Source organism: Lissotriton helveticus, chromosome 12, assembly GCF_964261635.1.
Source record: "Lissotriton helveticus chromosome 12, aLisHel1.1, whole genome shotgun sequence".
Classification (NCBI taxonomy): Eukaryota; Metazoa; Chordata; class Amphibia; order Caudata; family Salamandridae; genus Lissotriton; species Lissotriton helveticus.
Window position 1 is genome coordinate 722,046,983 of NC_136073.1, and position 12,283 is coordinate 722,059,265.

The following is a 12,283-nucleotide window of genomic DNA, read 5'->3' on the forward strand; positions in this document are numbered from 1 at the left end:
AAAACTGTGACTTTGTGCTTATTTAAAAATGAACTCAAGAAAGCGAGCTACTCTGAAGGTGTCTGTAAGCTACTGGTAGCACCAGATCAACTGGTTGGAGACATCTGTTTTAGAGGATTTTAGGAAGTCCCATTTCCTCTCACGACAACAAGACTACCCAGGGTACAAATACCAAACCTCCTCCATAAACATAGTTCTCGGACAAGGCATTAGAGAGTCATAAGCAAAAGCTATTATTCAACTTCAACCAAAATACCATTATTATAAAAACATAAAATCAGTAGTAAAATAGTTTTGAATAAACTTGCATCTACATAATGAACAAAACACAAAACATAATTAAATTCAAATGTTTTATTTCGTAAAAAAAAATGTAGTTTTAGTTTCTAGGTTTAAGAAAAAGACAACAACTCTAACATGGCCATAATGCTTAGATTCACTGCAAACTGTAAAAACAGGCTTTATATATATTAAAAAAACAATTTTTACATTTTACAATTTTCTACAGGCATGCACAATTGAAAATCAGTTCGGTTAAAAAAAAATCCTAGATGTAAAAGTGGAAAAAACTACATTACAATCTCACACGACTGAAAGTCTTTCACAGCTGCCCTGGATGGCGCACAACAGAAATGTGTGCGGATTCAATTATTCACTGATGCAGAAAACAGTATCAGCAGAAATGCTCTAAATGATGGTTGGCCAGAAAACAATGTGGTGAATAATAAAATGGGAGGGGGGGTGGCCAAGAATGCGGAGGCATGAGCAGATCGAGTTAGGGAAAGAATCTATAGTATACTGGCTGAATAATGAATTAAACATTGAGAGACAGTTTAGATTTGTCACCCGTAGCAATTGTTTGGGAGACTGGCTGAGGTTTGCTGTGAATCACCATAAATTATGTGTCTGCCACTTTGACAGCATGGATTACTTAAGCCATAACGATTTACTCAATTCAGTTGATTTACAGCTATATAAGAGAAACAGATATGCAAAAAAGCTGGACTGCAAGGAATTCAGGCATTCCTAAAAGAGTGTTACTTGTGAGAGTTTTTGCAATTTTTTCAAACAAAATAAAATAATATCCCATCAATATGTTTCAGAGAGTTGGAACAGAGGAAAATGGGAAAGTCTGAAAGAATTTTAACATTTTCTCTAATCTAGCACAGTAAATTCTTCATACATCAGAGTTTTCTTCCACCCAATAAACCCAAATTAGCAGACATGGATATCTAACAGTGAAGCACACTCAATTTGAGAATGGACAGTAAAGACTAAGAACAGGAAACAATAAAATAAGTACCCAAGAAAAATTCTTAATGTATTCAAACCATCAGTTGTGGAGAAATTAAACGAAAAGTATGTATTACAGCACCACTCTAGCTACAGAGGAAATGGAATACTCCAAATTACAGGAAATCAAATCAAGGCAAGAAAAAGCTTGATCGAGAAAGAGTCAGTAAACATGCAAGAGAAACAAAGTAAGTGAAAACCTAAGGTTAGAGACAGTCTGTCCAAAAGAGAAATCAGGAGATTGCCCTTAGAAATGTGTGTTTCAAAGGCCTGGGTTGAATGGAAGTATTACATATCAGGCTTACCTAGTATTTTACTGACTCTTGCACAACACACTAAATCTTTCAGGAAATCATTAAATCTCTAAAGTATAGTCAACATCAGGGTTGAGAAATAAACAAAACAAAGAGGATGATAAAGAATTAACTGACGAAGGTCCAATATTAGGCAGGAACTTCCGACTTGTTGGGCAATGTAAAGTTCTGCCCTTAAAACCGAGGATTGACATTTTAAGCAGAGGATGCTCATTGCTTATTGTTCAGTGCAATTGTTTGATGCATCTAAGCAGTCCAGGGAGATTTAAAGTTACAAAAAAAAATTCAAACAAAAAAAAGTGGAAGTGGAGAAGAAAAAGCATTTAATGAAAATGTAAACAGATAATTTCATCGGGTCTGAGTAAGAATTTATAGTCAGGCAGGAGACTTGGCAAAAAGGAGGAAAACAGCCAAAAATGCCCACATGAGTTTGAAAAGAAATAACAATGAAGAGTAGTAAAGAGACAAGAGGGAGCTTACTGGATCTTAGAAGAGGAGAGAAGACAAGATGACAGGTGAATAATAGCTGCATAGTTTGTCCGCTGGTAATAATTTGGAAAGGGCTCAAATTAAAGTGAGTTTTTACACACATGTTGCCTATTTTTTAACTCTTTCCATCAAAGGAATAATTCTGAAAAACAAAGGCCATGAATGATTGCAAAGTATGACAAATTAGAAGAAAAGTGTGCCAAAAATGTGTGCTAACCTACACTAATGCAAACATAACACATTACCTATTTTTATCTTTGCATGAAAAATGGCACTCTTGTTCTCCAGAGATAAACACGTAGGCAAAAAAGCACCATGGGGAGGGCAGAAGTACATCTCAGCATCTGGCGCACATACAAAAGTGAGCCCTTAAAAACAGGAGGTGATTTTCCTTCTCAACTGTTTCACTTTAGCTGAAAATTCACTTCATATATCAATTTACAATAAACCCATGACCATACCACATATGTAAACCTCTTGTAATAGCATGAAAACAAATATGATTGGTACAAAAAATGTTGAGTAAACGTCATGATTTTCACATCTTTAAATTGATATGAAAACAAGATTTTAGTGCTAGGAACAACCCTATGAAATCACAGTGAAGTCATCTGGCAGTGACAGCCCTTAGGAGTACAGACTTAGCTCCAACCTTAGCCGGGACGAGTCATCGAAAAAGCAGTACACACAAACCGTACCAATCTTTGAATGTTTGTCAAGCATTTTTAACCAAAACATACTTCCAAGTCTACTGGACTTCAATAACTGCATAAAAAGGTCTTGGAATGACAACTGCTATCCAATAATATCAAATTCATTGAAAGGGAAAGAACAAACATGGAAATTCCTGCCCTTTATTGTCAGGAAAGATGTACAGAAATACATTTTCCAGTAAGAACGTTGAAAGGAGAGGTTAACTGAAACTGAACAGGTAATCCGCAAAGAGCAGCCAACACTACAAAGAGGATTCTGGTTCTTATTCAGGTATTGCCTGACAATCTAAAATTACCACTAAAAAAGCAAACAAACCAACAACAAAAACAAGAAATTTGCTGTTACTGCTTCTTTTCTTATTTGCTAACTTTCTATATTTACAGCTTGGAATTAAGTTCTACAGATGGCGTATTATAGAGACAAATTGCAAAGAAGGACTTTTCTGTATAATCTTCACCAACCAATAGTTTAAGTTAGGATATACTTTTTTATACAGTTTATCAATGCTGTGTTAATTCTCTCAAAACAGTAAATTACTGTACAGAGTTCATATTTTACCAATTTGTTTTGCAACACAGACTACATTTTTATCTTTCTAGTTATAACCATATGCTGTTCGGAATATTATTCATAATCTCAATGCATTTGCTTATGAACACGGGAATTAACGCAATATATTCTAGCCTACTTAACAATGCTTTTGATAGTAAGCACACTATCAATATTTGTTTAATAGGAGACTTGCTCAAAGAAACTGCAACCTATCTAAGCAATGGTTTGTGTCAAGGTAACTCTGCCTGTATCAGTTAAATAGTATATCGCAGCGCTAGAGAACAGTTTAACTGAAAGATAAAAAATAAAAAAATCCAATGTCAATTTATTAGAGCTTAATGCCAATGTGCATAATTGTCTGTTTGTTCTGACCTTGAGATCAAAGTAAAAGATGGAGCGGAACAAAATGAAGTAACTGCAACAAAAACAACCAAAATGCCCAAAGTGACTAAGATGGAAAATGTAGAAGTTTAAACCACTGAGCTGTAAACTGCAAATATGAGTGGTCATTGTAAATGAACGGGGTCAGCAAGAGGTCAATATTATACCAGGGACAAAAGATTTGGATTACAATCACATCCTCATTCATTCCAGTCTGATTTACACAAACTGCCATCTCTTTTAAATTGTGCATGGAAAGACACGTAATCCCAGTTGAAGGCTACAGTCTGTTTTCTACTATTCTTAGTGTCTACAGATGTGTGGCACAGTTAAATTGTGAATGAGTAAGCTAAGCCAGACAGAGAAATTCATCTCGTGATTTAAGAATTTACAATCTAGGAAAAGAGGTGTGTGTTATATGCTGGCCAGCTGAAAAAACAGTACTGTTACCAGTACCGTAACTTCTGTTGAGATTCACCCTAACTTCTGTTGTGATTCTTATGCTGCTTAGTCGTCAACCCTCTGTATTAAAGAGTGGCCACTCTAACTCTTCATGTTCTTTTCAGAGTTTCCCTACGATTCATTTTCGGAAGACCGGGGAGGTGAGAAATAACTGGTAAAAGGCAGAATCAGGCAAAAAAAGCACTTCTAAATTGGAATGTGCGAGCTCTTCAAAGTCCACAACCCACATACAGTAATTCACTATTAAAAAAGGACAATATAAAAAAAAGTCAACATTATGTACATATACAGGATTCTGGTTGAAATCCTCACAGCTTTGCACCGGACGCATGGGCATTAGTGGTCAGTTCTTATCAGTGTCACAAAGTCAGACACTTGAAGTTTCATTTCAGTTTTACTACAAGTAGCTAGATGTTTCTCGATGTCATTTTATCCCTCACTGAAAATTTCCTGGAGTCGTATAGCAGCGCTCAATTCAAGGGACTCTCCTCTTCAAAGTGTTGAGCATGGATCATGTAGTTGGATTGATAAAATGTTGCGTCTGGAGGACACTGAGAAATACAAGATGCTCCAGGACAGAAATGTGGAGCATTTGGGCCAGCACCGATGTTGTTGTTGAAATAACAGAAAGTCAATATACATCCAGATAAACATAGGTGTAGCCCTCAACTTCCGGCACCACGTTAATCCCTCTGTTGCGTCAGCCTTGCTGAACAGTGCTCAAAGCACAGCTACTCAACACGGCCAAGTGCTCCTGATAGAACTCCCAAAAAAGATTAATGGAAGATGCAGGACATGATCAGTCACTCAGTGCAGTAGTGGTAATCAGTACCTTTGAGACAAGATAACAAGAGTGTTTGGCAGTTGTTTGCTATAAACCTACCCATCACATTAAGAAAGGCAGGGCAAAGGAGCACGAAAAGGTGAAGTACAGCAAACGGAGGGGGTCCATCTCAAATCCTTGAAGCTGGAACATTACACTGTGGGTCCCTGAAAGAGGGCTTGGTGTAGAGAGGCAGTCCTCTTTAGCCAAACACAGGTTAAATGGTGAGACACTGGACGGATGAGAAGGAACTGTGTGAAAAGCAGAACAAACATGGGGTGAAAATGCAGATATCAGAGACAAAAGAGGAGACACAAACACAGTGGCTTAGGTATCCGTCTCCCTTCTGTCTCCAATTACACGCTGGACCCTCCACTGCCTTAATTCATGGAAATCTACTCTGTTTCCTCTAAACCGATGTCTCCGATTGCAGCCTCATGACAAACTTGTGTGACTTGGGGTCCACAAACTCCTCAGACAGTTTAAAGAAAGGGATCTTCTTTGTGGTAACAACCAAACTGAAGTCTTGACGTTTGAGGACAAAAACCACTCCGTCCTTGAGGCCATTGGTGACAGGCTCCTCGCTGACCAGTGTCCACTGCTTGGCTAGCCAGCGCTCCTTGTGGTACTGAATGGTGGGTCCTGGACCAAGGTATCGCTCTAGAAAAGCCTGTATGGGAGGATGACGAGACAAGAAAATCCAATTATACATCTAAATGCAGTCAAAAGCAAACATATTTACTAGATGCATTTGGTCATTATCAACAGAGTGGTCAGAAACTATGAATTTATGTCCAGAATCCCAACAGCATTGGTAGATAACGGAAAGTGGAGTTTTTATTGACGCTCCATTAAACATTTGTACAATTATTTCAGGCAATATTTCCATAGCTTTACTCATGGAAGTCGTGTTTTTTTAACTATACGTCAATATTACTATTACGTGTCCAAAGGGCTAGTACATTTTATACAGAAAAAACAAAAATATCTGTTTAAGTGCAGAAGAAAAATGCCTATGCCGAGTTCAGAGAACATCAATGTGCAGAAAACCATTTCATTTTGTGAAACAAAAAAACATTGGGACGTTTGTCACATTTACAGAAACTGCTTTTAAATGTTTTAAATTAAAATATGCCATGTATACGACAATTTTGTTTCTTTTTAAGACCGTGTTAAACTCAGTGTTGTAATTTAACTACGTTTATATAAAGAGCAGGACAGAATCAAACTGAATATACAAGTTATCCCGAAAACAAAGGCTAGAAGTAATAGTCGTCTCATTCTAGAGCTGTATGCACATTTTAAAACATCTGTCTTTGGCATTAGGAGTAATTTTACTTGCAAAGATCGCATGTTGGCCAGTATTTATGCTTATTTGAGAGCACTGGGACAGGAACAGACTAATTTGCATATAGCCAAGTTCTGAGCTGGGATGGTGCAGTGAGCTAAAAAACGGTGATGGATCAAGCCCTGATCTTTGGACTGGGTAAGAGTGGTCTGCTTAATTCAGGCACTCTGTTCATCACCACCCCCTTTTCTGAATCATTTTGTCCACCATAAGCGTGGAAGGGTATACTCAGATGTGAGTCCCTTGCTCATTGCACCATCAGGATTCAAGCAAGCCGGGCCGACGATGCCTGAAATGGCAAAAACCGGTCCCCGGAAGCTTGTTTCCTTCCCAGTACAAGAATTGGCTTGGTAGTTTGGTTTGCCCTGTTCCCATCATGCACTGGGACAGGAACAGACTAATTTGCATATAGCCAAGTTCTGAGCTGGGATGGTGCAGTGAGCTAAAAAACGGTGATGGATCAAGCCCTGATCTTTGGACTGGGTAAGAGTGGTCTGCTTAATTCAAGCACTCTGTTCATCACCACCCCCTTTTCTGAATCATTTTGTCCACCATAAGCGTGGAAGGGTATACTCAGATGTGAGTCCCTTGCTCATTGCACCATCAGGATTCAAGCAAGCAGGGCCGACGATGCCTGAAATGGCAGAAACCGGTCCCCGGAAGCTTGTTTCCTTCCCAGTACAAGAATTGGCTTGGTAGTTTGGTTTGCCCTGTTCCCATCATGCACTGGGACAGGAACAGACTAATTTGCATATAGCCAAGTTCTGAGCTGGGATGGTGCAATGAGCTAAAAAACGGTGATGGATCAAGCCCTGATCTTTGGACTGGGTAAGAGTGGTCTGCTTAATTCAGGCACTCTGTTCATCACCACCCCCTTTTCTGAATTATTTGAGAGGATGAGCACATGGAGTAAGTGAACTACTAGGAGTAGAATGTTATGAAGTGGAAGAGCATTTCATCATCTTTATGTACAATGGTTTGATTTGGATGTTATTCTGTTTGAATGAAATCTGACTTGCTAGAAGATTTCCTACTAAGAAAGTTGGGATCACTCCAGCTAGGTAGCTGCACCTCAGCAAAAATCTGCATTAACAGATCCAAAGGTCTATCTATATTTATATACTGGCTAATGATACCAAAAGGCAAAGTTAAAAAATTCCCTCACAACGAGACTGAGGGTCCAGAACGCTCTATCATCCAAACTCCGCTCCAACTGACCTTCTTGAATTATAATTTTTCGCTTCGAACTACTCCAGCCAACAGGCTGTGAAGAGAACGAATAGTTTCTTACCTGTCGGTGTAGTTTTGCAGCTTGAAGACTTTCTGGATTCATTATGTTGTGCATTATTCCGCGGTCTAGTGGTGGGGTCCATAATCGTAGTCTTTTTTCCTCTTTTTTTTCGTGGCCCAGGTGGGCGCACACATCCCACCATTTGGTGTCCTGCTGTGAAGTCAGCACGCATCCTCCGGAAGCTCCCACCTTTGGATTCTTTTTTTCTCTTCTCTCTCTCCTTGTTTTGTATTCCATTTTCCCCCTCCTGCCTCATCTTCTTGGCGGAGGTGGTGAGTTCGCTAGTGAATCCAGAAAGTCTTCAAGCTGCAAAACTACACATACAGGTAATAAACTATTTGTTTTGCAGTGTGAATCTTTCTGGATTCACTATGCTGCGCATAGACTTTGTAGCAGTTTGCTATGTTTGTGGTGGCTGGGTGGAAGACGAGCGTTGGTTGTTGAATATATGTTGATACACTTTTTGTCCTACTTGTGCTTCCTTGTTCATCTGTATATAAACGCAGTAGTGCTTAGTGAATATGTGCACTGAAGCCCATGCTGCTGCCATGCAAATGTCTTGCATGGGTGTGTGTGCCAGGAAAGCTATTATTGCTCCCTTTTTCCTGGTAAAGTGAGCTTGTGCTGCTCCTTATAGTTCTTGGCTTGCCTGATTGTGGCAGAATTGGATGGTCTGTGCGATCCATCGTGCAATGGTGTTCTTAGTTACCGGTCTTCCCAGAAAACTGCTGGCGAAAGACACAAAGAATTGCTTTGTTTTCCAACAATCTTTAGTCCTTTCAATGTAATGCATCATTGCTCTTCTAGCGTCCAGAGTGTGCAGTGCCCTCTGCGTTTGTGGATGGTTTCTGGAAGAAACTTGGTATATGTATTGTCTGGCTTACGTGGAACTTTAAGTAGTGCTTTGACACAACAGTGAAAGCATCCCCTAGTGCACAGATCAATGTTCTCCTGGATCTCCCAGGATTCCTTATATGAATGTTCCACAAAGATTCAATTGGTCAATAGCCTTATTTTATTCATAAAGTATTCGAATAATTCTGTTCAATTCATATCACTTTGAATTTTCATTTCATTATTTTTCATAATTCACATCGTCAGTCCAATGCATTTCGGGTATCAAGACCCTTCATCTGGGACTATAAAGCTGAAAACAAGGTACAGTAACATACTGTCAGTATCCATAAAAACTAAAATATAAGTCAAACTATCAGTGTGTCCAATACATATGGTGCGAAAACAGTGCAAAAACACCCCGTGACTTAGTGCAAAAAGTGTGAATGAAACATTGATCGTAAAAAGTACCCCTCAGGCACTCGCACGTATGTAAATATCACATAAGTATTGTCCACGACGTAGATAGGTTTAGAACGCTGTAAAACATAGATTTCTGTTAGTTTATTTCCTGCTCAAACGCTTGCATCCACTAACTTTCATTGAATGTTCCAATAAACCAAACTCACTTGATAGACGCGAAAGCGTCTCCTTCAGCATTTCCCCCGCCATCCAACTCGCGTATGTGATTTAAACAGCGGCCGCATTAGCAGCCAATCATCAAGTATAACACATTGCGTGTACATGCAAGGTTCGTTAGCTATATCCTGATTGGACTATCTTCCGATCACATGACCCGAAGGTGTCCATTGACAGCTCAAAGTGGGTTACTCATGGCAATGTTACGTAAATACAAACAACGGTAAAATAAAGTTTTAGAATATGCAAGTGAAAAAGGTTTTTGAATATGCAAGTGAAAAAAATTACATCAACTCAAAGACTGAATCAAAACGGACACTCAAATGAAACGAGTGGTAAAATAGAGTTCACATCCTACCTTACAGGTTCAGGGCTTGTTCAAAACAGGTCATCAGTTATAGATAACAGGTAAATTCAGAGCAATCATTCAAACCAAATGGCTTATGGGAATTTAACAAGTATATCCAATTATTTTCTCGTTGTAATAAAAGCAGTTATTGTCACGTCCTATTATTTTTTCAATCACCTCAAGAATAAGATACTGTAACTGAGAAACATTATGATGTGCCTCCTTGAAATGGGCTGCTATACATGATTTCATGTTGCCAGTTCTAATGTTTGACTTATGTTTGTTTAGTCTCACTTTAATTTTTCGAGTAGTCTTGCCAACATACATTTTCCCGCATGGACATTTAAGCATGTAAATTACATTTGCAGTATCACAAGTGGCATTGACACGAAGGTTAATTTTATGTCCTTTCATTGGGTGTGGTAGAGTGTTCCCTTTAATGATGTTGTTACAGTGATCGGAGGTTCATCAAAAATGTTTTTAAAGTCTGGTTCTGCTCTCAAGATTTTCCCATGGTTTCGAATAATTTTTTTGAATCTGTAACTCACTGTTGAGTATTTAGACACTATGGTCATCCTCTTGTCTTTATCTTTAATGTGCTATATTATTAAGCTCGGACGAAAATTGAAGAAATGGCTGACAGATTTCGCAACAGAGGCTATCCTGATACTTTGATCAAGCAAGCAGAACAAAAAGTTAACATACAGAGAACTGACTTGCTAAAGACACGCATTAAAGATAAAGACAAGAGGATGACCATAGTGTCTAAATACTCAACAGTGAATTACAGATTCAAAAAAATTATTCGAAACCATTGGAAAATCTTGAGAGCAGAACCAGACTTTAAAAACATTTTTGATGAACCTCCGATCTTTGCATTTACCAGAGGCAAGAATCTGGGAGAACTATTGAAGACTAAAACCATGCCTGAAGTTAGTTATCGTGGAACAAGACCATGTTTACAGTGTGGTCACTGTAACAACATCATTAAAGGTAACACTCTACCACACCCAATGAAAGGACATAAAATTAACCTTCGTGTCAATGCCACTTGTGATACTGCAAATGTAATTTACATGCTTAAATGTCCATGCGGGAAAGTGTATGTTGGCAAGACTACTCGAAAAATTAAAGTGAGACTAAACGAACATAAGTCAAACATTAGAACTGGCAACATGAAATCATGTATAGCAGCCCATTCCAAGGAGGCACATCATAATGTTTCTCAGTTACAGTATCTTATTCTTGAGGTGATTGAAAAAATAGAAGGACGTGACAATAACTGCTTTTTATTACAACGAGAAAATAATTGGATATACTTGTTAAATTCCCATAAGCCATTTGGTTTGAATGATTGCACTGAATTTACCTGTTATCTATAACTGATGACCTGTTTTGAACAAGCCCTGAACCTGTAAGGTAGGATGTGAACTCTATTTTACCACTCGTTTCATTTGAGTGTCCGAGTTGATGTAATTTTTTTCACTTGCATATTCAAAAACCTTTTTCACTTGCATATTCTAAAACTTTATTTTACCGTTGTTTGTATTTACGTAACATTGCCATGAGTAACCCACTTTGAGCTGTCATTGGACACCTTCGGGTCATGTGATCGGAAGATAGTCCAATCAGAATATAGCTAACGAACCTTGCACGTACACGCAATGTGTTATACTTGATGATTGGATGCTAATGCGGCCGCTGTTTAAATCACATACGCGAGTTGGATGGCGGGGGAAATGCTGAAGGAGACGCTTTCGCGTCTATCAAGTGAGTTTGGTTTATTGGAACATTCAATGAAAGTTAGTGGATGCAAGCGTTTGAGCAGGAAATAAACTAACAGAAATCTATGTTTTACAGCGTTATAAACCTATCTACGTCGTGGACAATACTTGTGAGATATTTACATACGTGTGAGTGCCTGAGGGCTACTTTTTACGATCAACGTTTCATTCACACTTTTTGCACTAAGTCACGGGGTGTTTTTGCACTGTTTTCGCACCATATGTATTGGACACACTATGATAGTTTGACTTATATTTTAGTTTTTATGGATACTGATAGTATGTTACTGTACCTTGTTTTCAGCTTTATAATCCCAGATGAAGGGTCTTGATACCCGAAATGCATTGGACTGACGATGTGAATTATGAAAAATAATGAAATGAAAATTCAAAGTGATATGAATTGAACAGAATTATTCAAATACTTTATGAATAAAATAAGGATATTGACCAATTGAATCTTTGTGGAACATTCATATAAGGAATCCTGGGAGATCCAGGAGAACATTGATCTGTGCACTAGGGGATGCTTTCACTGTTGTTGCAAGCACTACTTTGAGTTATATTTCAAGACGCCCAAGACGAGAGGCGCCTCCCGAGCAGCACGCTCGAATTTAATGAGACGTTCTTGGAAACAGACTTGTTAAACTTTCTACCGAACTAAGGTTGTGCGCTTTTACCTCTATTTTCTTCACTTACGTGGAACTTTGACACAGCCTTTGGCATGAGATGTGGGTCTGTTCTCACTACCACCCTCTCATTGTGAATTTGAATGTAGGGTTCTTGTAGTGTTAGCGCTTGCCATTCGCTCACCCTGCGTAGCGAGGTGACTGTCACCAGAAAAGCTGTCTTTATGGTGAGCATATGTAGAGAGGCCTTGTGAATGGGTTCGAATGGTGCCTTCATGAGTTGCGTTAGAACTACATTGAGGTTCCATGCCGGCGGTGGCATCCTTTTTGAGGGGATCAATACGTTTGGCCACCTCCAGGAATCTTTTTACCACCTGGGAT

The 12,283-nt window shown here is 38.7% G+C and overlaps 1 protein-coding gene across 1 annotated transcript in view; it reads right to left on the reverse strand.

The window, feature by feature from the left end:
- Window positions 1-339: 339 nt before the first annotated feature.
- VANGL2 (VANGL planar cell polarity protein 2) overlaps window positions 340-12,283 on the reverse strand; it is a 319,026-nt gene continuing 307,082 nt past the window's right edge. The window contains exon 9 of the mRNA XM_078670605.1: window positions 340-5,698. Within this exon, the coding sequence (XP_078526731.1) occupies window positions 5,438-5,698 (261 nt within the window). The 3' untranslated portion in view covers window positions 340-5,437. The remainder of the gene's footprint in view (window positions 5,699-12,283) is intronic.